This window comes from Oratosquilla oratoria, chromosome 40, assembly GCF_046742065.1.
Source record: "Oratosquilla oratoria isolate Oo_2021 chromosome 40, ASM4674206v1, whole genome shotgun sequence".
NCBI lineage: Eukaryota > Metazoa > Arthropoda > Malacostraca > Stomatopoda > Squillidae > Oratosquilla > Oratosquilla oratoria.
The window spans coordinates 39,657,885-39,681,684 of record NC_134816.1 but is presented as its reverse complement, the minus strand read 5'-3'; the positions used below and the strand labels follow the sequence as shown (position 1 = coordinate 39,681,684).

Here is a 23,800-nt window from a genome sequence, read left to right as displayed (position 1 = left end):
TTAGAAATAGTTTCAGAATTACTAGGCGTACTACCACTCGCTCCCTTCCTGTACATAACTGGTGGACTGCAATAGGCCTTAAGTCCTACACTAGGCAGTTCCATGTCGCTTACTCCCTGTCCTCCATATCCATAAAATAATCCAAGTTTATTCCATTCCTTAACTACGCTCTTGGTAAACCAATTCTTATCTATTTCCTTAAACCTTAATCTAGTCACTTGTTGGTTATTTTAATCTTCTTTGGTCTCCGGCCTGAACGTGGTTGAGGAAGAAAACGGTGGACGTGGTGGGGTTGGTGGTTCGAACCGAGATATCGCCTACCTTGCCAACGATCCTATAACACACACACACACGCGCGCGCGTAAACATACAAAGGATTACAAAGGAGGAGCATGCCGACAGGTGACCTTCTGGTCCATAACTAGGTCGGATGCGGAAAAATATAATAAATAAAAAAAAGAAGAATAAATCAAATTTATAATAATATAAATAACGATAAATACACAGAGACGAACAAAATACAGACACACAGACAAAACACACACACACAAATAAACGGGCAAAAGGCAAACACAAACAAACAGTCATCAGACGAGGCATTCGGTCGCAGACTAATGATGACAAAAAGAACGCGGGTCCGAAGGGGTGCCCGTCCAGACCACACTGCTTACGACTCGCTCTGACGCAATCCGACGCAAAATGGACATGTTCTGACGTAAATCGTATTTGTCCTGACACTATAAGCACAAACACAAACACACACACGCATATACACACGTGTGTAAAAATAATAACAAAATAATAATAATAATAATAATAATAATAATAATAATAAACGGTTTGTTCAGTTTACAGTACAAAGTAACACTGACAATTTATAATTTGTGTAATTCTTAGAACTGTGAGTGCGTGTGTGTGTGTGTGTAATATTAATAAAAATAACAATATTAAACGGTTTATTAAGTTAACGATACAAAATATCACTAACAATTTAAAATTTGTTTAAATCTTACAAATGTATGTGTGTGCGTGTGCGAGAAATCGTCCCGAAGGATAGAAACGCTGGTTCTTTCGGCCACAACAATATCAACACATTCCAGGCACTGATCCAAGAAATAATTGTAACAAATAAATAATATTTTTGTTGCAAAATGGGGTGGATGACTCGTCCATACTACACATCTTCCTTCCTTATGATAGCAACCATCCACAAACTTTTCTTTTATATTATCTACTTGCTTTCCATTATTCAATTGTGTATCTATTTATGATTATTTATATTCAGTTCTTTCGTGTCAAGGACGAATGGACGAGGGGAGAGAATGGGGGAGGGGGAGGGGAGAGAATGGGAGAATGGAGAGAGGGAGAGGGGAAGGAGAGAACGGGGGAGGGGAGAATGGAGAGAGGGAGAGGGGAAGGAGAGAACGGGGGAGGGGAGAATGGAGAGAGGGAGAGGGGAAGGAGAGAAGGGGAGGGGAAGGAGAGAAGGGGGAGGGGAAGGAGAGAAGGGGGAGGGGGAGGGTAGAGAAGGGGAGGGGAGGGGAGAGATAGGGGTGGGGAGGGGAGAGAAGGGGGAGGGGAATGGAGAGAAAGGGGGAGGGACATGAAGGGAGAAGGAAGATGAAGAGGGGAAGGAAGGAAGATGAAGAGGGGGAGGAAAATAAAGAGCATTAAAGAGGAGTGATGGGTGAGATGAAGGGCGTCAAAGGGGCAAAAGAAATGAAATATTAAAGAGTAAAAGAGAGGTGGATGCAGAAATGCTGACTAAAGAGTAAAAGAGAGGTGGATACAGAAATGCTGAATTAAGAGTAAAAGAGAGGTAACGGATACAGAAATGCTGACTAAAGAGTAAAAGCCAGGTAACGGATACAGAAATGCTGATTAAAGAGTAAAAGCGAGGTAACGGATACGGAAATGCAGATTAAAGAGTAAAAGAGAGGTGACGGATACAGAAATGCTGAATGCATTGGGTAAGGTCATGGAAATGCGGGAATAAGAAAAATTCATAACATGAAAATTATTAAAGAGAGGAAGATAAAAAAAGTAGACAAGAATGGAGAGAGAGAGAGAGAGAGAGAGAGAGAGAGAGAGAGAGAGAGAGAGAGAGAGAGAGAGAGAGAGAGAGAGAGAGAGAGAGAGAGAGATGAAAACTTAAGACAAGAGCGAACGAGGTGTGCGCGTGTTACCTCTGGACCCTGACAAAAAGATCATCGCATCATTTCAAGGCAGAATTAATGACGGAAGTCGCAAGCCAGCAAGGGCGGGCAGGACGAAGGAGGAGGAGGAGGAGGAGGAGGAGGAGGAGGAAGACGAGCACAAGTGGGGAAGTGGGAGGAGTAGGAAAATAAGGATGTTGGAGGATGTGGAAGGAAGAGCAAGAGGAGGAGGAGGAGGAGGAAGAGGTAGGGAGGGGAAGAGGAAGAGAAGGAGCAAGAGAAGGAAGAGAGGTGGAGTAGAAGGAGGAGGAAGTGAAGGTGGATGAGGAGGAAGAGGAGGCGGAGCAAGAGAAGGAGTAGGCGGAGGAAGGTGGAAAAGGTGGAGGAGGAGGAGGAGGAGGAGGAAGAAGAAGAATTCTACCCATAGCACATCATGAGATGGGACAAGCGTGCTACCCACTGGGCCACCCCAACCTCGTCTGTCCGCGTTCCCAGTTGAAGCAATGTTTACAAGAATGTTGACGTCATACCCGTGACGTCACCATGCCCGTGACGTCATCATCGGGTATTTCATATGTAGAGGAGCAGACTAGATCCCATCCCCACAAAAAATAAATAAAATAAGAATAATAGTAATAATAAATAAGCAAATAAAAATAATAATAATAATAAAACAATAAAAAATAAGCAAATAAATCAGAGACCGAAGAAAAACGAAAAATAAAACAAAACAAAATAAACAAAAAGAAAATAAATTAATATATGAAAAAAATAAACATGGGCGAACCACACTCGCTCAGTATAGAGTAATCTCGCTCGCTGGCGTCCGTGCATACAAAGACATTTTTTTTTTTTTTTTGTAATTTGGGAGTGAAATGACACTCCCAACAAAGACATTGCACCCTCAGTCAACGCTAACGACGCGTAAGGTGACGACCCACAGGGCAATTAGCCTCTGACGGAATCTCCTACAAAACGATTCCTTAAACAATACATTTGTACACCTTCAGGTCTGGGTTAATTACGCCGTGAGATGAGAGTGAGAGTGAGTGAGATGAGAGTGAGAGGGAGTAGGGAGAGGAAAACCTTCACATCATTCTCACGTGTTTTATCTATGCGTGTGTGTGTGTGTGTGTGTGTGTGTGTGTGTGTGTGTGTGTGTGTGTGTGTGTGTGTGCGCGTGGGAGAGAGAGGGAGAGGGAGAGAGAGAGAGTGTGTGTGTGTGTGTGTGTGTGTGTGAGAGAGAGAGAGTGTGTGTGTGTGTGTGTGTGTGTGTGTGTGTGTGTGTGTGTGTGTGTGTGAGAGAGAGAGAGAGAGTGTGTGTGTGTGTGTGTGTGTGTGTGTGTGTGTGTGTGTGTGTGTGAGAGAGAGAGAGAGAGAGAGAGAGAGAGAGAGAGAGAGAGAGAGAGAGAGAGAGAGAGAGAGAGAGAGAGAGGGAGAGAGAGAGAGAGTCAGTGTTGAAAGCGAGAGAATGTAAGGGGAGATAAGGGAAGAGAGGAACCAGGATAAGGAAGAAGAAGAGAGCATAGAGAAAAAGAGAGGAAATGCCGAGAGAGAAAAAAGCGACGTGTTAGGAAGAAAAAAAAAAGAGGCGAATGAAAAAGGAAGTTGGAAAAAGAGAAGGACAAAGGTGGGGGAGGAGGGGGAGGGGGAGGGGAAAGGCGGGAGAGGGTAAGAACGCTGATTAAGGGAAAATAGGGGAACAAGGGAAGAAGGGGACGATGAAAAAAGGGGAAAAGAGGGGAAACGAGGGGGAATAATGGACGAGGCGAAGGGGGAGGTGCACAGGGGGGGGACATGGGGGAGCGTGCATTGATAGGTAATACAAGGTAAGAGGGTAAACTGAGAGGTGTGTGGGGGAGGATGGTGAGGGGATAGGACGAGAAGTGAGGGGAAAAGTGAGGGGAAGAGACATCAGAAGCAAGAAGGGGAGATGGCGGAGAAAGAAATGGTTATGATAATATTGAAAAAGAAAGAGAAGGAAAAGAAGAGAGAGGAAGAAGGAGGAAGAATGAGGAGGAGGAAGAGAAGAAGTAAGAATGAGGAGGAGGAAGAGAAGAAAAGAGAAGAAAATGAAGGAGGAGAAAGGAAAAGGAGATAAAAAAAAGAGGAAAAAAGAAGAAAAAGGAGAGGAAGAAGAAAATGGAGAAAAGAAGAAAAAAAGAAGAAAACGAAGGAGGAAGAGTAGAAGTCGAGAAGAAAAAGATGAAGAGGAAGAGGAAGAAGAAAAGAACAGGATGGATTATAAAAAAAAAAAAAAAAAAAAAAAAAAAAAAAAAAAAACCGAGGCAGGTGTTGTGTTTGTGACGTGGGCGATGACGTCACGGGTTAACAAGGGCGGGACAGGATGAGGACAAAGAGCCCGGACGCGTCATGGAGCAAGACTTTTTTTTTCCGACGTTTCCAGAACGCTAACCTCGCGCGGGGTACTCAAAAATGCCTCCTGGTCCCCGTAGAAGGGAAGGGGAAGGGGAAGGGAAGGCAAAGAGGAAGACAAGGGAAAGGAAGGGGAAGGAAAAGGGAAAGGAGGGAAAAGGGAAGGGAAGGGGAAGGAGGGAAGGGAAAGGGAAGGGAAGGGGAAGGAGGGAAGGGGAACGGAAGGGGAAGGAAAGGGTGGTAAAGGGAAATAGGAAGGTGTGGGGGAAGGGAGATGAGAACGGAAGGTAAGTACTAAGGGAGGAGAAGGGGAAGGGGAAAAGAGGAAAGGGAAGAGAAAGGAGAAGGGAGGAGAAGGAAGGGGAAGGGAGGAGGAGAAAGGAGTAAGAAGGGAAGAGAAGGGAGTAAGGGGAGAGTACGAAGGGAGAAGGGAGGAAAAGGGAAGAGAATGGAGGAAAGGGAGAAGGTAGGAAAATGGAGGAAAAGGGAGTAAGAAGGGAAGATAAGGGAGTATGGAGTAAGAAGGGAGTAAGGAAGGAGTAAGAAGGGAGTAAGAAGGGAGGAGAATAGTTAAAAGGTAGAAGAAGGGAATAAGGAGGGAGGAGAAGGGAGTAAGGAGGGAGTAAGAAGGGAGAAGGGAGTATGAAGGGAGGAGAAGGAAGTAAGGAAGGAGTAAGAAGGGAAGAGAGTGGAGTTAAAAGGGAAGAGAAGGAAGTAAGGAGGGAGTAAGATGGGAGGAAAAGGGAGTTAAAAGGAAGAAGGGAGTAAGAAGGGAGGAGAAGGGAGTAAGAAGGGAGGAGAAGGGAGTAAGAAGGGAGTATGAAGGGAGTAAGAAGGGAGGAGAAGGGAGTTAAAAGGTAGAAGAAGGGAGTAAGAAGGAAGGAGAAGGGAGTATGAAGGGAGTAAGGAGGGAGGAGACGGGAGTATGAAGGGAGTAAGAAGGGAGGAGAAGGGAGTAAGAAGGGAGGAGAAAGGAATATGATGGGAGTAAGAAGGGAGGAGACGGGAGTATGAAGGGAGTAAGAAGGGAGGAGACGGGAGTATGAAGGGAGTAAGAAGGGAGTATGAAGGGAGTAAGAAGGGAGGAGAAAGGAGTAAGAAGGGAGGAGACGGGAGTATGAAGGGAGTAAGAAGGGAGGAGTAGGAAGAAGGAGTAAGAAGGGAGTATGAAGGGAGGAGACGGGAGTAAGAAGGGAGGAGAATGGAGTTAAAAGGTAGAAGGGAGTATGAAGGGAGGAGACAGGAGTTTATAGGTAGAAAAAGGGAGTAAGAAGGGAGTATGAAGGGAGTATGAAGGGAGCAGAAAGGAGTTAAAATGTAGAAGAAGGGAGTAAGAAGGGAGTATGAAGGGAGTAAGAAGGGAGGAGACGGGAGTATGAAGGGACTAAGAAAGGAGGAGAAGGGAGTATGAAGGGAGGAGAATGGAGTATGAAGGGAGTATGAAGGGGGCAGAAAGGAGTTAAAAGGTAGAAGAAGGGAGTATGAAGGGAGTAAGAAGGGAGTAAGAATGGAGTAAGAAGGGAGGAGAATGGAGTTAAAAGGTAGAAGGGAGTAAGAAGGGAGTATGAAGGGAACAGAAAGGACATTGAAGGGGTATTATGGAGCAAGAAGCTTAAGTGAAGATATGGATGAAGGGGGAAGGGAACTGGGAGCGAATTAAAGGAGGGGAGAGGGAAGGGGAGAGGGAAGGGGAGAGGGGAGGGGAGAGGGGGGATAGGCCTGGGGGCTCGGAACCCGAGAATAAAAGAGAAAGGGGGGGAAAGGGGGGAAGCTGGAAGTCAATGGGAGGAAACAAACTGCTATACAGTGTGATGGGGATTTGATGATCTTGTCCCTATGGGGGGGAAGGGGGAGGGGAGAGAAACTGGATATAGATGAGTAAAAGTATGAGTACAATGATATGGAGTAGAATAAAAAGGAGGAAGTGGAGGAGGAGGAGGAGGAGAATGAAGATGATGAAGAGGAAGAGAAGGAAGAAGATGTTGAAGAGGAAGAGGATAAGGAAGAGGGAGAGAAGGGAGAAGAGGAAGAGAAGGAAGTGGAGGAAGATAAGGAAGAACAAGAAGAGGAAGAAAAGGAAGAGGAGAAGGAAGAAGAGGAAGAGGAGGAAGAGAAAGAAAGGGAAGATGAATAAGAAGAGAAGAATGAGGAAGAAGAGAAAGGGAAGGAAGAGGAAGAGGAGGGAGAGGAGAAGGAAGAAGAGGAGGGAGAGGAGAAGGAAGAAGAGAAAGAGAAGATAGAAAAGGAAGATGGACAAGAAGAGAAGAAAGAGGAAGAGGAGGAAGAGAAGGAAGAAGAGGAGGGAGAGGAGAAGAAGAGGAGGGAGAGGAGAAGAAGAGGAGGGAGAGGAGAAGAAGAGGAGGGAGAGGAGAAGAAGAGGAGGGAGAGGAGAAGGAAGAAAAGGAGGAAGAGGAGGAGGAGGAAGAGGAAGAGGATGGAGTACTGAAGAGAGATTTAGAAGGACAAAAAAAGGAAAACTTTTCAAGCAAGACATAAATATACTTCGAGGGAAGGAAGAGGGGAGGAAGAGGGGAGGAAGAAGAGAGGAAGAGAGGAGGAAGGAAAACTAGAGAACTAGAAAATAAAGCTCAAATCTAAAAAGAAACAACAAACTTATGTTGGGAATTGAGAGAGAGAGAGGGAGCGAGAAAGCGAGAGAAAGAGAGAGAGAGAGAGAGAGAGAGAGAGAGAGAGAGAGAGAGAGAGAGAGAGAGAGAGAGAGAGAGGAGGGTGACACCAAAGGTGAAATTGAGGGTGACGTCAGGCCAAGGGTAAGGTTGAGATTGCTGTTATCAATTTTCGATTACAACCACAGGCGATATAATATGTATGTATGTATGTATGCATGTATACACACACACACACGTACACATATTGCGTTAAGTCACAACTAAAGCGAGGAATGTGGAAAGGAAAAGGAAAATGGGGGGAAGGGAAGAAGGGGGGAAGGGAAGAAGGGGGGAAGGGAAGAAGGGGGGGAAGGGAAGAAGGGGGGGAAGGGAAGAAGGGGGGGAAGGGAAGAAGGGGGGGAAGGGAAGAAGGGGGGAAATGGGGGTGCAAGTTTGGTAAGCGTGTATACATGATTGGGGGGAAAAGAGAACGGCGCTACCGACAACGGGGGGGGGGAGTGGGGGGGAATGAGGGGGGAGGGGAGGAAAGGTGAAACGAGGGTGGGAAAAGAAGACAATGGGAGGAGTGACAGGGAGGGGGAGAGGGGGAGAGGGGGAGAGGGGGGAGAGAGTGCTACTTGGGAAATGACGGGTCGCTAACAAGGAAGGTCTGGGCCGCCGGGAGGGAGTGGTAGAGGGACTGGAGGAGGGCCGAAGAGGAGGAAGAGGATAATGAAAGGAGAGCAAGAAGGGGAGGAGGAGGAGGGGTAGGAAGAGGAGGAAGAGGAGGAAGAGGAGGACGAGGATAGTGAAAGGAGAGCAAGAAGGGGAGGATGAGGAGGAGGGGTAGGAAGAGGAGAAAGAGTAGGAAGTGGAGGAGGTCATGGAGGAAGAGGAGGATGAGGAGGATGAGGAGGAAGGGGAGGAGTGGGAGGACATGGAAGGGAGATAAGGAGGAGGAATAGGGGGAAAGAGTAGGAAGGGGAGGAGGAAGAAGAGGGAGAGGAGGAGGAAAAGGAGGAAGAAGAGGAAAAGGTGGAAGAGGAGGAAAAGGAGAAAATGAGGAAAAAGAAGGAAGGGAGGGGGAAGAAGAGGGGAAGGAGGAAAAAAGGAGGAAGAGGAGGAAAAGGAGGAAGAAGAGAGAAAGGAGGAGGAAGAGGAGGAAGATGACGAGGAAGAGAAAGAGACGAAAGAGGAAGGGAAATAATGAGACATGGAGGATTAGGGGAGGGAGGGAATTGTGAACGCTAAGGGAATAGGGTAACCTGGACACCAAACAAGAACGGGAATTGCCCCCCTAGAGTCTGGAATTTCTTCCCTAGAATCCAGGATTTCCCCCTAGAATACAGGAATTTCCCCCTAGAATCCAGGCTTTCCCCCCAAGAATTCATGAAAAATCCTACATTCTGGGGAGGGGAGAAATGACCAGTTTCCGGAATTTCTCCCTAGAATTCAGGAATTTCCCCCCGGTCTGCACAAGTGAGACTGAAATCTGGGAAATCGACGGGAATTTGGGAATATTGTGGGAACGAAGATAACGGGGGATTTGAGGATGAATGCATCGAGTGGGTAACAGGGACACTGGTAAAGATAGGGAAATAATGAAATAGGGGAAACGGGAAAGATAGGGAGATAATGAAATAGGGAAAAAGGGAAATATAAGGAGATAATGAAATGGGGAAAAAAAGAAAACGAGAAAATGGTGACGTGGAAGAAGAAGAAAAGGAAGGAGAGGATGGAAAACGAGGGGGAAGAAATAATAATAAACAAAATAATGATAAATTGAGTTCTGAACCTATATTTCTATTGTGTATGTAAACACACACACACACACATTTATATAAAATCATCAACTTAACTGATAAATGGGTGGAGGTGGAGGTGTGGTGGTCGGTATGACAAGATGGCTAACATAGGGAACTTGGACCCAGCGACCTTGGGATCGAACGAGAGAGAGAGCCAACGCGGCTTAGTCAGGCCCTCTCTCTCTCTCTCTCTCTCTCTCTCTGAGTGTGAGTGTGAGTGTGTGTGTGTGTAGGAGAGATAGGGAGTGAGAAGAGAGATGGGAAGAGAGAGATAAGGGAGGGAGATAGAGAGAAAGAGAGAAGGGAGACAGGGAAGAGCGAGGGAAGAGGGGGAGAGAGTGCGAGAGATAGATAGATAGATAGATAGATAGATAGATAGAGAGAGTTTGGCTAATGACTACAAAGGGGTCACAAAGTCCCACAAATAACAAATCATTAGAAAAAGACGAAACGAGGGAGGGGAGGAAAGTACACAAACAAAATTCTGAATAAATAAACAAATAAAACAAAACGTTTAAAAATCATATTTATACAACCAATAGCGAAAGAAAAGTATCTGTGTGTGTGTGTGTGTGTGTGTGTGTGTGTGTGTGTGTGCGTGTATGTGCATGTGTATGTGTGTGCGTGCGTGTATGTATGTGCATGTGTGTGTTTGCGTGTATGTATATGTATGTATGTGTATATGTATGTATGTGTATATGTGTGTATGTGTATATGTGTGTATGTGTTTGCGTGTATGAATGCATGTGCATAAACAGTACATTATACATATACATGTGTGTGTGTGTGTGTGTGTGTGTGTGTGTGTGTGTGTGTGTGTGTGTGTGCGCGCGCGCGTGTGTAGGTTCACCACATCGCGTCCTTTAGAACTCCATGACATCTCCATCCCCCACCATCATCCAATCCAATCCAACCAAACACTGCAAGATGCTTGGACGGATCCACGGGACGGAAAGCCATCACCACCAACAACGACGACTATACACCAGCTCTTCTGGAAGTGTGTGTGTTCAACACCAAACCCAAGGGCATGGAAAAACGTTACAAGTTACCAACCACACTGTACCTGCGCTCGCAAGCCACCAACCACACTGTACTTACGCGCTCATAAGCCTGTTTTCCCATCCCATACAAAACCAAAAGGGGGGAAGGGGGGGTACCAAGGCAGGATACCAACCCCCCCCAATCCCCCACCCCCCCATACCGAAGCTTGGGTATCCCCCCATCCACTCCTCACCCACTCGAAGGACCCTCCATGTTAATTGGGTTAAAAATAACATTTTAACTTGATAAAGTTAAACCACTTGGTTAAATGTACAGGTTAATCTCCCACTTTGTCCACATCGTCACGAACATTATTATAATTATTACTATCATCTCACATTCCTCCTCTACCTCCTCTTCTTCCCCTCTCTCCTCCTCCTCCTCCTCAACGTTATTTTCCTCCCCTCTCCCCTCACTCTCAATCTCCTCCTCTTCCTCCCCTTTTCTCTCTCAATCTCCTCCTCTTCCTTCCTTCTCTTCTTTCACTCTCCCCCACCTCCTCTTCCTCCCTTCTCCTCCCCCCTATCTTACTCCCCCCTCTCCTCCACCTTATATTCCCTCTCACTCTCCTCCCACCTTATCTTCCTCTCCTCTTCCTCCTTCACTTGCGCTTCTCTCCCCGTGGGAGAGTTTATGGAGGGGGGGAAAGGAGGGTGGAGGGGGAATGGGACGGAGTGAGGGACTGGACGGTGTGATGATGAGGTCAATATAATGGTGATGATTGTGATGATGATAGGGAGTTGGAACTGAAGGAGGAAGAAGAGGAAGAGGATGAGGAAGAGGAGACGAGGGAAGAAGAGGAGGAAAAGAAGAAAAAGAAGAAGGCAAGGGAGGAAGAGGAGAAGACTAAAAAGAAGGCAAGGAGGAGGAGGAGAAGGAAAAGAAGGCAGAGAAGAAGAAGAAGGAGGAGGAGGAGGAGGAGGAGGAGGAGGAGGAGGAGGAGGAGGAGGAGGAGGAGGAGGAGGAGGGGGAGAAAATAGTAATAATAATGACGGACAGTCGAACGCATATGCGTCCAAACCCGAAAAAGAAAACGGAATGTGCACGACCCAAGCTTCAAAATCCACTTACCAGAGTACATGCATACCGGGGGTGGGGGACGTGGGAGAGGGGTGACTCCCCCCCCAAAGTACACCCTAACCTACAAACCCGAGACCACGTACAAGAGACCGAGGACATATGGGTTCTGGGGGTGTTAATCTGGGATAGGGGGGGGGAGTCCTTCCCGTCCGTCTTTGGGGCTGGGTGCTGGGGGGGGGGAAGGGAAGAACCAAGAACGGAAGTGTGTGTGTGTGTGTGTGTGTGTGTGTGTGTGTGTGTGTGTGTGTGTGTCTGTGTGTAGGGAGAACGGCCGTTGCTGATTGGCGGAGGAAAAGAACGGAGGAAAAATGGAAGAAAATTAAAAAGTCTGGAGGAGGAGGAGGAGGAGAAAGATGAAGAGGGGGAGGAGGAAGAAGAAGGAGGAGGGAGGAGAATGTGGAGGGGGAAGAGATGGAGGGAGGAGAATGTGGAGGGGAGGAGAATGTAGAGAGAGAAAAGATGGCGGAGGAGGGGGAATGTGGAAGAGGGAGGAGACGATGGATGGGAAGGGGGAGGAGACGGTGGGGGGAAGGGAGAGAAGACCGCAGGAGGGGGGAGAGGAGGTGGGGGAATGTGGAGGAGGAGACCGAGAAGGGGAACGCGGGATGGGAGAAGGGAGGAGGATGGAGGAAGGAAAGGAAGATACGAGTGCTTGGACGGAATGTGGAAGGGGAAGGCGAGAGGGTGGGGGAAAGGAGGGTAGAGGAGGGAAAGGAGGGAAGAGGAGGGGAAGGAGGGAAGAGGAGGGGAAGGAGGGAAGAGGAGGGGAAGGAGGGTAGAGGAGGGGAAGGAGGGTAGAGGAGGGGAAGGAGGGTAGAGGAGGGGAAGGCAGGAAGGGAAGGGGAAGGAGGGAAGAGGAGGGGAAAGCAGGAAGGGAAGTGAAGGAGGGGAGAGGGGATGGGGAGGGAGAGGAGAGGAAGGGAGGGAAAGGGAAGGGAGAGAAGAGGAGAAGGGAGAGGAGGCAGCAATGGAAGGGAGGGGAAGGGAGGGGAAGGGAAGGAGGGAAGATGAGGGGAAGGGAGAGGAAGAGAAGAGAAGAGAAGGGAAGGGAAGGGAGGGGAGAGGAGGAGGAGAAGAGAAGGGAAAGACCATTTGGGAAAATCCTGGTGCACCCCTCTTCCCCCCCCCACCTCCTCCTTCTTCTCGAGGATTAGCAGGGTTCTGGGCAAAAAAAGGAGGAGGAGGAGGAGGAGGAGGAGGAGGAGGTGAGGGGGCAAGAGGCGGCGACGGGAAGAGAGGAAGAGAGCAAATAAGAGAGGAAATTAAGAGAATGCTACCTGTGTGGGGCATGAGAAGAGCGGAGAGAGAGAGAGAGAGAGAGAGAGAGAGAGAGAGAGAGAGAGAGAGAGAGAGAGGGGGGGGGGGGAACTGGAGAGAAGGACGGAGTAGAAAAAAAAACGAAAACGGATGAGTACAAGAAGAGGGGGAGGGGGAGGGGGAGGGGGAGGAGGGATGGAGATAGAAAACCAAGAGTTATGGGGGGGGTTAACAGTAGGAAGAGGAGAGGTAATAGGTAGAGAGAGAGGAAGGAGGGAGGAGAGAAGAGGACGAGGGAAGACAGGTAAACATGGAAAGGAAGAGGAGGGGGAAGAAGATAAAGAGAGCGGCAAAGAGGAGAAGAAGAAGAGAAGAAGGGAGATAGAGAGCGAGGTGATTTGCAAAGAGCAAATGAAAAAGAGAAGGGGACGGAGGAAGAGAGTGGAAGAGAGCGAGTGGAAGAGAAGGCGAGGTATGAAAAGAAGATAAAATGGAAGAGAGAAGACGAAGAAGAGGACGGAAAAGAGGGGGGAGGGAGGAGCGTGGGAAAGGAGGGTAACGGAAGGGTTATGAAAGGGGGGTGGGCTTGGAAAACGTGGAAACTGAGAACGGGATGCTGAAGAGGAAGAGGAGGAAGAGGAGGAAGAGGTGGAGGAGATGAAGGAAGAGAAGGACGATGAGGAGGAGGAGGGGGAAGAGGAGGGAGGTAGGAAGGAAGAGAAGGGAGGAAGGGTGAGAATGTGGGAAAGGGAAGAGAGGAGTGAATATGATCAAGGTGTCAAAGATCGGAGAGGGAAAGAGAGGAGGAGGAAAGAGAGCGGGCGAGGAAGAAGAGGAAGGGCACAGAGAAGACGAAGAGTAGGAGGAGGAGGAGGAGGAGGAGGAAAAAAAAGGAAGAAGAAGAATAGGAGAACTGTGGGGGGGGGGTGAGGAGGAACGAACAAGAATCTGGAGGAGGAGGAGGAGGAAGGGGAAGAGGAGGACGAAGAAGGCAAAGGAGAAGACAAAGGAGAAGGAAAAGAAGGAAAAGGAGGAGGAGGAGGAGGAGGAGGAGGAGGAGGAGGAGGAGGAGGAGGAGAAGGAAAAGATGGAAATGAGAAGAAGAAGAAAAAATCGAGTGACCTCGAACGGCCTTGCAGACGAGAGGTCATTTCCTGCTGATCGACGGGTCAAATTAGGTCATTCTTCTACTGAGCACGAAGCCCCTACCCCATCCCTCTCACGTTTCACCAGCGTTTCCTCCGACTGTCTGGCTGATTCACAGATTGACTAGCGATATGTCTGCACATATTAGATGATCACTCTCTCCCCCTCTCTCTCTCTCTTACAAGTCTACGAAGAGAGACGGGGGAGGTCCAAAGAGAGCAATAGTAGGGGAAAGGAGAGAAGGAAGAGGGGAAAGGAGAGGATTAAGAAGGGGGCGAAAGAGAGAAGAGGGGAAAGGAGAGGATTAAGACGAGGGGAAAAGAGAGAAGGAAGAGGGGAAGAGAAGAGGGGAAAAAGAGAAGAGGGGAAAGGAGAGGATTAAGACGAGGGGAAAAGAGAGAAGGAAGAGGGGAAAGGTGAGAGGGAAAAGGGGAAAAGAGAAGAGGGGAAGAGAAGGAAGAGGGGAAAAGAGAGAAGGAAGAGGGGAAAGGAGAGGAGGAAGAGGGGAAAAGAGAGAAGGAAGAGGGGAAAGGAGAGGAGGAAGAGGAAAAAAGAGAGAAGGACGAGGGGAAAGGAGAGGAGTATGAGGACGAGAGGTAGGGAAAGGAGGAATAGGGGAAAGGAGGAATAGGGGAAAGGTAAGGAAAGCGGTAAGAGGGAAGGTAAGAGGGAAGGGAAGGTGGAAGAAGATGGTCAAGGAAGAGGTAAGAAGGGAGGGGAGGAGGAAAGGAAGGAGGAAGGGAGACGGGAAGGAGGAGGGAGGAAGAAGTGAAGGAGGGAGGGGGAAGGGAAGGTGAAGGAGGAAAGGGAAGGCGGAGGAGGAAGGAGGAAAGGAAGGAGGAAAGGAAGGAGGAAGAGGAGGAGGAAGAGAGGGAGGAAGGGAAGGAGGAAGGGAAGGAGGAAGGGAAGGAGGAAGAGACGGAATAAGGGGTGGAAGGGAAAGAGGAAAGGGAGGGCGGAAGGGAGGAAGAGGAAGGGAGGAAGAGGAAGGAAGGGGAAGAGGAAGGGAAGGAAGGAAGGGAGGAAGGGGGGGCGAAGGGAGTGTAGATAAAAGACGCGAAATTAAAAAGGAAAATAATTTGATGAAAAAATAGAGAGAGAGAGAGAGAGAGAGAGAGAGAGAGAGAGAGAGAGAGAGAGAGAGACGGAGGGAAACGTCACGGGGAAGGAAGAGACAAATTGAATTAGGGATGAATACGATTAAAAGAGAGTGAGTGAGAGAGAGAATAAACGACGAAGATGGAGAGAGAGAACGAGTTGGAGAAAATATCAAGAAAAAGAAAGGGCGGAGGAGAAGGAATACAAAGAAGGAAGAGGAGGAGGAAGAGGAGGAGGAGGAGGAAGACGAGGAGAAACACAGGAGGGCGAAGTAGTAGTAGTAGGGGGAGATGGCGAAAAAAGAATAGGAGGAAGATGAAGAGGAGGGGGAGGAGGAGGAGGAGATATATGGAGAGGATTTACAGAGAAAAACTCCATCGGGTAGATATTGCCATGTTTGTTTTCCATAAATCTATATTATTCCTTGAATCTATGCAATAACTTTAAGTAGAAGAGGAAGAGGAGGAGGAGGAGGAGGAAGGGGAGGAGGAGGAAGTGGAAGTCGATGAGGAAGAGGAAGAAATGTATATTTACCTAATTGTAGTATATAGGAAAGGAGCAACGCTCGTGGGGGTCCCGTCATTTACTCTCCATTTACCAGAAATCAGATGAATCCAACTTTGTGTGTGTGTGTGTGTGTGTGTGTGTGTGTGTGTGTGTGTGTGTGTGTGTGTGTGTGTGTGTGTGTGTGTGCGTGTGTGTGCGTGCGCGCTCGCATTAGCAACAGCAATCCGACACTTGTTGGATGACACTCCTCCTCCTCCTCTTCTTCTTCCTCTCCCTCCTCCTCTTCTTCTTCCTCTTCCTCCCCCCTCTTCTTCCACTTCCTCCCCATCCTTCCCTCCTCTTCCTCCCCATCCTTCCCTCCTCTTCCTCATCTTATTCCTATTCCTCCTCCTCTTCCTCTTCTTCCTTCTCCTCTTCTTCTTCCCCACCCTCCCCTCCTCTTCCTCCCCCCTCATGTCCTTCCTCTTCCTACTTCCCCCCTCCTCTTCCTCCTCCCCCCTCATCTCCTTCATCTTCCTACTCCTCTCCTCTTCTTCCTCTTCCCCCTCCTCTTCTTCCTCCTCATCCTCCTCTTCCTCCGATGGAGAACGTACTGATCGATAGCAGAGCCGTCTCACCAATGCACGCACGCACACAACGGGTGCCCAACATCAGCTCCTCTCTGGAAAGGTGACCTCTATAATGACACTTAACGAGGTAAAAGGCATTCCCTCTCTTTAGGTCCGGAGGAGGAGGAGGAGGAGGAGGAGAAAGTGAGGAGAGGAGGAAGAGGAGGAAGAGGGGGAGGAGGATGAGTAGGAGGATATTATGTTTTATCTGTTCCTGGTAAATTGTCTAGACACACATACACATCCGTACATACATATACATACACGCACATATACATACATACATACAAATACACACATATATTCATGCACACACATACCCATACATACACATATATGTAAACACGCATACATACACACATATATACATACACGCATACATACACATATATGCATACACGCATACATACACACACATGCACACATACATACACACATACACCAGCCAATGTCCGTGTCGGCAGAAGACGTCTGGCTTGATTCTGTGAACGAGACTGACTAATGTAATGACTGATTCAGACATCAAGCTGACTGACTGACTGACTGACTGGATTCGTGACCGGACGGAAGCGGGTCGTCGGAATGACTGTCTAACTAACTGGCTGACGTGATGTCCTCAGTTCGATTAACAATCTTCATCCTGTGTGTCTCATAGTGTCATTGGGCACTATATCTCTCTCTCTCTCTCTCTCTCTCTCGTTCGCTCTCTTCATGTGCTGGGACTTTGATTGTCTTCTCTCTTTCCTGTCTCCTCTCTTCTCTCGCTATAATACTCTTTTTCTCTTTCATTTTTCATCTCTTGTAGTCTATTTTCTCCCTCTCTTAATATGTTGGGACTTTGACTGTCTTCTCTTTTTCCTATCTCCTCTCTTCTCTCGCTATAATACTCTTTTCTCCCATTTTTGTCGTTTGCAGTATCTTCTATTTTCTCTTTCTCTCTCTCTCTATAATACTTTTTTCTCTTTCATTTTTCATCTCATGTAGTCTCTCCTCTCTTTCTCTCTCTCCAAGTGCTGGAACTTTTCACTGTCTCCTCTCTCTTTCTCTCTCTCGTTCGCTCTCTTCACGTGCTAGGACTTTGACTGTCTTCTCTTTCCTATCTCCTCTCTTCTCTCGCTATAACTCTTTTCTCTTTGATTTTACATCTATTGTAGTGTCTCTCTCTCTCTCTCTCCCTCCATGTACTGAGACCGTCTCCTCTCTTTTCTCCTCTTCACTTCTCTTTATCTCTTTTCCCGCTACAATACTCTTTTTTCTTTCATTTTTCCTATCTCGTAGTCTTTTTTCTCTTATTATTTGAAGATCATTATTATTATCATCATTATTGTCATTTATTTATTTATTTATTGTGGGAAAGGATTTTTGGGATAACAATGCGACATATACGAATGTGGGAGAGAGGACTGGAAGGGAAAGGAAGAAGGCAAAAGAGGGGAAGAAGGGAGGGGGAGATAGGAGAGGGGGAAGGGAGGGGGGAGGGGGAAAGTGGTAAGAGAGGGGGAGGTAGGGAGGGAGGGAGAAATGGCAAAAAACACCGCCCCTAGACCAAAAAAGGTTAGCCTACTCACAATCCCATAAACGCACAACAAGATCAAGTCACGTGACCCACGCAGTGGTCCGCGCCCCGCTTGGCATCGCGTGGCGGCACGTGGGGAGGGGGGGAGAGGGGGAGGGAAAGGTTCTCCCACTATCCAACGCGTGACTGATGCAAAGACATTGTTATTCTACCAACTGAATTCCACCTTGGGGGGAAGATGAGGGGGAAAGGGGGAAGAGGAGGGGAGTGGGGGAAGGGGAAGGAGAGGGGACGAGGAGGGGAGAGGGGGGAAAGAGAGGGAGCGAGGAGGGGAGGGGGGAAAGAGAGGGAGCGAGGAAGGGAGGGGGGAAAGAGAGGGGACGAGGAGGGGAGAAGGGGGAAGGGGAGGGGAAGAGGAGGGGAAGAGGAGGGGGAAGGAGAGGGGACTAGGAGGGGGAAGGAAAGGGGAAGAGGAGGGAGAAGGAGAGGGAGAAGGAGAGGGGGAAGAGGAGGGGGAAGGAGAAGAGGAGGGGGAAGGAGAAGAGGAGGGGGAAGGGGAAGAGGAGGGGGAAGGAGAAGAGGAGGGGGAAGGGGAAGAGGAGGGGGAAGGGGAAGAGGAGGGGGAAGGGGAAGAGGAGGGGGAAGGGGAAGAGGAGGGGGAAGGGGAAGGGAGAGGGGGTAGATGTGGGGAGTAGGGGATGGGAGAGGGGGTGGAAGGGAAGAGAAGACAAGAGAAGAGGGGAGGAGGAGAGGGGGAGAGGGAAGGGGATAGGGAAAGTGGGAAGAGAGGGAGACAGACAGAAAGGGGGAGAGACGGACAGAAAGAGCGAGAGAGAGAGAGAGAGAGAGAGAGAGAGAGAGAGAGAGAGAGAGAGAGAGAGAGAGAGAGAGAGAGCCGCAAAACCTTGGTGGTCGAATAGAGTTGAGATGGAAAGGGGTCGCGAACTCTGTACGGTAGAGTTGTTAGGAGTCGACGCCAGTTGAAAGTGGATTGGGGAGAGGATTGGGGGGATAACGAAGGATACCAACATGAGAACAGGAGTGGGGGGAATTGTTGGGAAGGTTGGGAGTGGGGGGAATAGTTGTTGGGTTGGTGGTGGGTGAATAGCTGGTGGATCGGGGTGGGGGGGAATAGTTGCGGTTGGGTGGGGGAATAGTTGGGGTTGGGGTGGGGGAATAGTTGGGGTTGGGGTGGGGGAATAGTTGGGGGTTGGGGTGGGGGAATAGTTGGGGGTTGGGGTGGGGGAATAGTTGGGGGTTGGGGTGGGGGAATAGTTGGGGGTTGGGGTGGGGGGTAGTTGGGAGTTTGGGGTTGGGGTGGGGGGTAGTTGGGAGTTTGGGGTTGGGGTGGGGGGATAGTTTGGGGTTGGGGTGGGGGGATAGTTTGGGGTTGGGGTGGGGGGATAGTTTGGGGTTGGGGTGGGGGATAGTTGGGGGTTGGGGTGGGGGGAATAGTTGGGGGTTGGGGTGGGGGAATGAATCGATAAGTATGGGGGAGGCGAAGGGGTGGGGAGATTAGAAATGGAATAGGGGAGAGAGGAAGGAGGGGAGAGAGGGGAGAGTTAATAGGATCAGTTGACAGTGATGGTGGGGGGAAGAGGGGAGGAGGGGGAAGTTGAGTGGGTGGAAGGGGGGAGATGGTCAAAGTTGGATGGGGGGAAAGGGAGGAAAGTCCTGGAGGTGGGGGTGGGGGGAACGAACATGGGCTGGGGGAGGGGAGAAGAGAGAGGGGGTGGGGGGAAGAAAGGGGGAAGGGGAGAAGAGACAGGAGGGAGAGGAAAAGAGAGAGGAGGGAGGGGGGCTTATACAGAAAAGATCAACTTTCAGAATTGATTGATGAGATGGAACGAAGTTCAGTGGGGGGGGGTAGTGGGGGGGGTAGTGAGTGGGGGAGGAGGGGGAGGAAAAGAATGGGGGGATTAATTAATACACGAAGTGAAGGGTGAGGCTGTGAACGCCTCCACTAACTTACACTGTAAATGGACCGCCGCGGTTGGAACCGCTAGTGTGAACAGGGCCTACATCTACGTCATTGTACCGCCAGGAGCCAATGACGGTGGGAGGTTAGACCCACCCTAATACTAATAATTAGTATTTACGAAAAAAAAAAAATATATATATATATATATATAATAAATAACAATAAAAATAAAAATAATAACAATAAAATATATATATATATATATATATATATATATATATATACACACACACACACACTTTGGCAGCCCACTTTATTTCTTGAAGATCTAGGATTCTAGGAGTACAAGCGTATATTTTCTTTCAACTTCAGAGAATTTAGGTTTAAGAAGGAAATAGGCAAGATCTAAGTTTACCAACAGAATATTGGAATAAGCTGAATCGCGGTTACCACGAGTAATGCTTCGGCATCAAGTTCCCGATTCTCGGCAGTTTTTCCCCCATTTTCCTGGTGTGAACAGCGGTTCCCATGAATTGGTTATAAATTAGGGTCTAAGTGTTCCTAATAAATTGGTTATTAATCAGGGCCTTGGTGGTCCTAATTAGGGTCAACAGATTCCTAATTAGGGATTTTCTCCTTAATTAGGGCCAAGGTTATCCTAATTTGGGACAGGGAGGAATGGGTGGGACTGAGTATGCGACTTTGATTTGGCTACTTCCCTTATTAGGGGAAAAAGCTCTTAGTATACATAGGTAATTAGGGTTTCTACACGCAACCTACAGAACACCTGTGGTGACATCCCGGGAACGTGCACCAGGAGTATACAGGATACTTAATGACCTAAATTTTGCTCACATATCCCTGCAAAAAAAAAAAAAAAAAAAAAAAAAAATAAAAAAATATATATATATATATATATATGCAATAACAAAATAAATAAAAAACAGAAATAAACAAAAAATAAACAATAATAATAAAATAAATAAAATATTCACACTCGTGGAAAAAAAAATCCTGCCATTTTTCAATTTATATTTGAACAATTCCCAGATTGTATCTGCACTGATAATAATTCTTGCCTAAATAGCTATCAGCAGTCTTACAAAACTTACCTTAAAGCAGTTTCCCATCTTAAGAATAAATAATAATTGCACACCCATCATTTACAGCTGTTATTTAAAACATCTATTTTCTAACAGTGTAATAACCTTATTCCTTGCAAATAAAATAATATATATTTTTTGCTATATATGTACATTTTGTACATCATAAGTGGAAGAAGAAGAAGAAGAAGAAAAAAATGTAATCCACAACTTACCTGCATGGCAGCTTCGGCGTAAGCATCCAGGGTGCGGTCGCCAAATGATGCGTTCAAGCTCTGATCTTGATCGTCTTCATCATCCGAGTCCAACTTCTTGATGGCGGCCCTGGCGGCTTTCTTGGGTCGGCTTCCATTGCCCATGATATAGCCGCCCTTATCGTCCTGGGCCAAAAACCCTCGCTGCAGTGCCCGTTTTACCGCCTGCCGCACCAGTGCCCCCGTCTGGCACTCCTCCAGGGCACTATGTTCCTCCAAGTGAGACATGATGTCCTTCAAGGAACACCCATTTCCTCCTATCTCCTTGACCGTTCGCACCACTTTGCCCAAGAGATCTCCCGTCTTGGACTTTACCGTGGGCGGGCGACCACTGTGCCGACCTCCTCTCAGAGGTGGGTGCTTCGGGTCCACATAAGATTCCGTACCATTGTTCGCAATATATAAGATATTGCCCGCTTCCACCTGGACGAATGCACAGAAAAACAAAGGCACGTTAGATCAGACGTTCAGAAAAACCGAGACAAACTGAACCCAAGCGCTTTGCCAAATTAAGCGACAAAAAGAGTCATTACAAAAACTACACATAAAACAATTACTTGCCGTAACAGGGTTCATAGTTTTCTTTCAATAGTGACTTCTCTTAATATTCTAAAATTCAAAAACCTCATTTTATATATACAAAGAAATTAATCAAATTTAATATGTTTATCTTAATCAAAAATTTCCCAACCTAGAAATTTTCGGTATAATTTTCTAGTTCTGCTTCTCCAAATTTAGGAACTATTGAACTATGAACCCTATACTGTCACCATAGACGAACTAGTTACGAAGCTACTCATAAACAAAATGTTGAAATTTAACAAAAAATTTGTCCTGAAAACCACTGCAGTCAAACCTAAAATGAAAAAGTAAAATCACTTCAAAATCGAAACCTTTAACCAAAATTTAATTTGTCACTCGACTTTTCCAAAACAATTAACACTTTGGGAAAAAAAATAAAAAATCCACACATAACGTTAGAGGTGCTATAAACGCCCGTTACAAAAATGCATAAAAAAAAAAAAAAAAAAAATATCAGTTTCAAAAATGAAATACATGCCATGCAAATTCATTAACTGGCCACTCGCTCGAAACCTTACCGAGACTACCCAACCAACAAAATGCCAGAACCCTGGGGACATACAAACCATTTCAGCAAGTCTTCCGCAACAAAATACATGGGAAATAACGAGGAAAACCTTGCAATGAAAAACACTTATGGTTGACCTTTTTTCTGTTCGAGTAATTCTAACATAGATAAGTTTGTTCCCAATTCCAGCTACATCGTCTTGAAGTTTAAAGCCACATGACAAAAATGAAACTTCATACCAAAACCAATGATGATGATTTAGTTTAACATCGTGAACTCCCCAACAAGGAGGTGAAGATGGTACCCCTTACAGAGGACTTTGTGGCGTGGAATTTAATAAACCATGCCCTTGGTCCAACTCGCCGGTGGCAGGGCTCAGACCGCTGTCACCTCAACCTCCACTGCATGTAGCGATGCTCTACCTGCTCGGCCAGTGAGCATCAATATGTATACCACGGATAAACCTTCACATCCATCAGAGCCCAAAATTAACGGCATTCCGAGTAAAGACGACTGAACGAAGGAACAAACTTTTCTATGTAAAGGCACGCTTGTACAGTTGCTTACAAAAATTTGTGGGTCTGCCTGTGCACCGCTCAACTAGAGCCTTATTTCTTCATGACACGTGTCTGTGTCCACAACCACGATGGATTGCAAACTAAGTAAACTAATAACACGCATGCACCAAGTGTGCAAACAGGTCCGTACAAATATGAATTCTTCTTAATCTAATGAAGATGGCGCTTAGAATAACCAGAGCACAAGCAGACACCCTAATTGAGTAACTGCACCGTTTGGGCGATCAAACATTTCCTGTTGCTAGGCATAAAAACCACTTGGACTTTAAATTATGCTTGTACAGTGTAATGAATTCTCACAGAAGTGCTTGATTTTTCCTTTACAATTTCTTTATGGACATTAAAAAATCACTCAATTTTTTTTAAAAGACATCCACTATAACACAAGAAGACACTCAAACTGACAGGAAATGAATGACCAGTCAAAAAGCCCACAGAAATGCTAGCTACTGAATATATAAACAAATTAATACTTAAATGTTGTTTTCTGAGCATGGCAAAAGTAAGCTAGGCAGTCTTCAGTGATGCAAATCTTAGAATAATTACTTAACTATGGGGGGGTAACAGCAGCCACTAATATTCAATGGTTGACACATCAAGAGTAATAAATGACTGAACATACATAATTATAAAGAATAATTTATGAAATCCAACAAAAATATTTAGCAAATATGGCATCCTAGCAGGGCTAACTAATTTCTAATATTCAAGGAGCATTGAAAGATCTATACTAACTTCGTCATTCATATTGTCTAAATCCTATCTTAAATGCAATTGAAAGGTGAATACTTTATAACGGCGAGAAAACTTGTTAACTCATCTGTTTTCCCTTTCAACATAATGAACCACCTTGCAGGTTTTGTTTTGGCTAACCCAATTTGAATTGGCTGAGAGATAAACGAGGATTAAAATTGGTTTTTGGAGATGTGAAACACGAGAGAGACAAAGACAATGTTTCTGATATGGACTGTTGTTGCTCTATTTCCCGAGACTGTGTGGCTCTGGGGGAATGGGTGGGAGAAGGGGGGTGAGGGAGTATGTATGAGAAATAAATTGCAGCCCAAAGGAATTTCTCCCCATCTTCTCCTTTTCTGCATGAGGGGACAGAAAGGGGGGGGGGGGTTTGCTGATTTAATGAAGCAGCCTTGCTGTGTCTTGCGACACTGCTTCTGACCCAGGGCAGTGGACAAGATACAGGGATGACCCTTCATCCAGGAGGTGCTAAGATAAGAGGGAGGGAAGAGGGTAAAGGGGAGTGGAGTATGTAGGGGATGGAATGGGTGGGAGTGGTTTCTATACCTTGTCTTTTGGCTACCTCCCATGTAAGGGGAAAAAGCCTTTGGTACACTTATGTGTGTGTGGCTGAGGATTCTCGTCTCCCTGAGGAATGCAATGACTGGAATGGGGTTTCCCCCCGAATCCCTAATAGAGAATATGTTGCGTTTGTGTGCTTAATTGCATACGACAGTCTTCCATAATGTGTTGTATAGTATGGGGTGAAGTGTTACATCCTGGACCAGCGTTTCTCAACCAGGGTTCCGCAAAAGGCTATTGTAATAATGTAATATAGACATCATCCTATCTCCTATTATTATGATGAAAATGAAATGAGAAAGATATGGCATATGTTTTTTTTTTTTTTTTTTTTTTGC

The 23,800-nt window shown here is 46.9% G+C and overlaps 1 protein-coding gene across 9 annotated transcripts in view; it reads right to left on the bottom strand.

Moving 5' to 3' along the window:
* LOC143020802 (uncharacterized) overlaps positions 1-23,800 on the bottom strand; it is a 244,563-nt gene that overhangs the window by 204,723 nt on the left and 16,040 nt on the right. For 7 of the 9 annotated variants that reach the window (XM_076177564.1, XM_076177570.1, XM_076177571.1 and 4 more), the window contains exon 3: positions 20,442-20,903. In XM_076177564.1, the coding sequence (XP_076033679.1) occupies positions 20,442-20,903 (462 nt within the window). Of the gene's footprint in view, positions 1-20,441; positions 20,904-21,580; positions 21,613-23,800 lie in introns of all 9 variants that reach the window. The other 2 variants (XM_076177567.1, XM_076177568.1) reach the window with 1 other exon arrangement.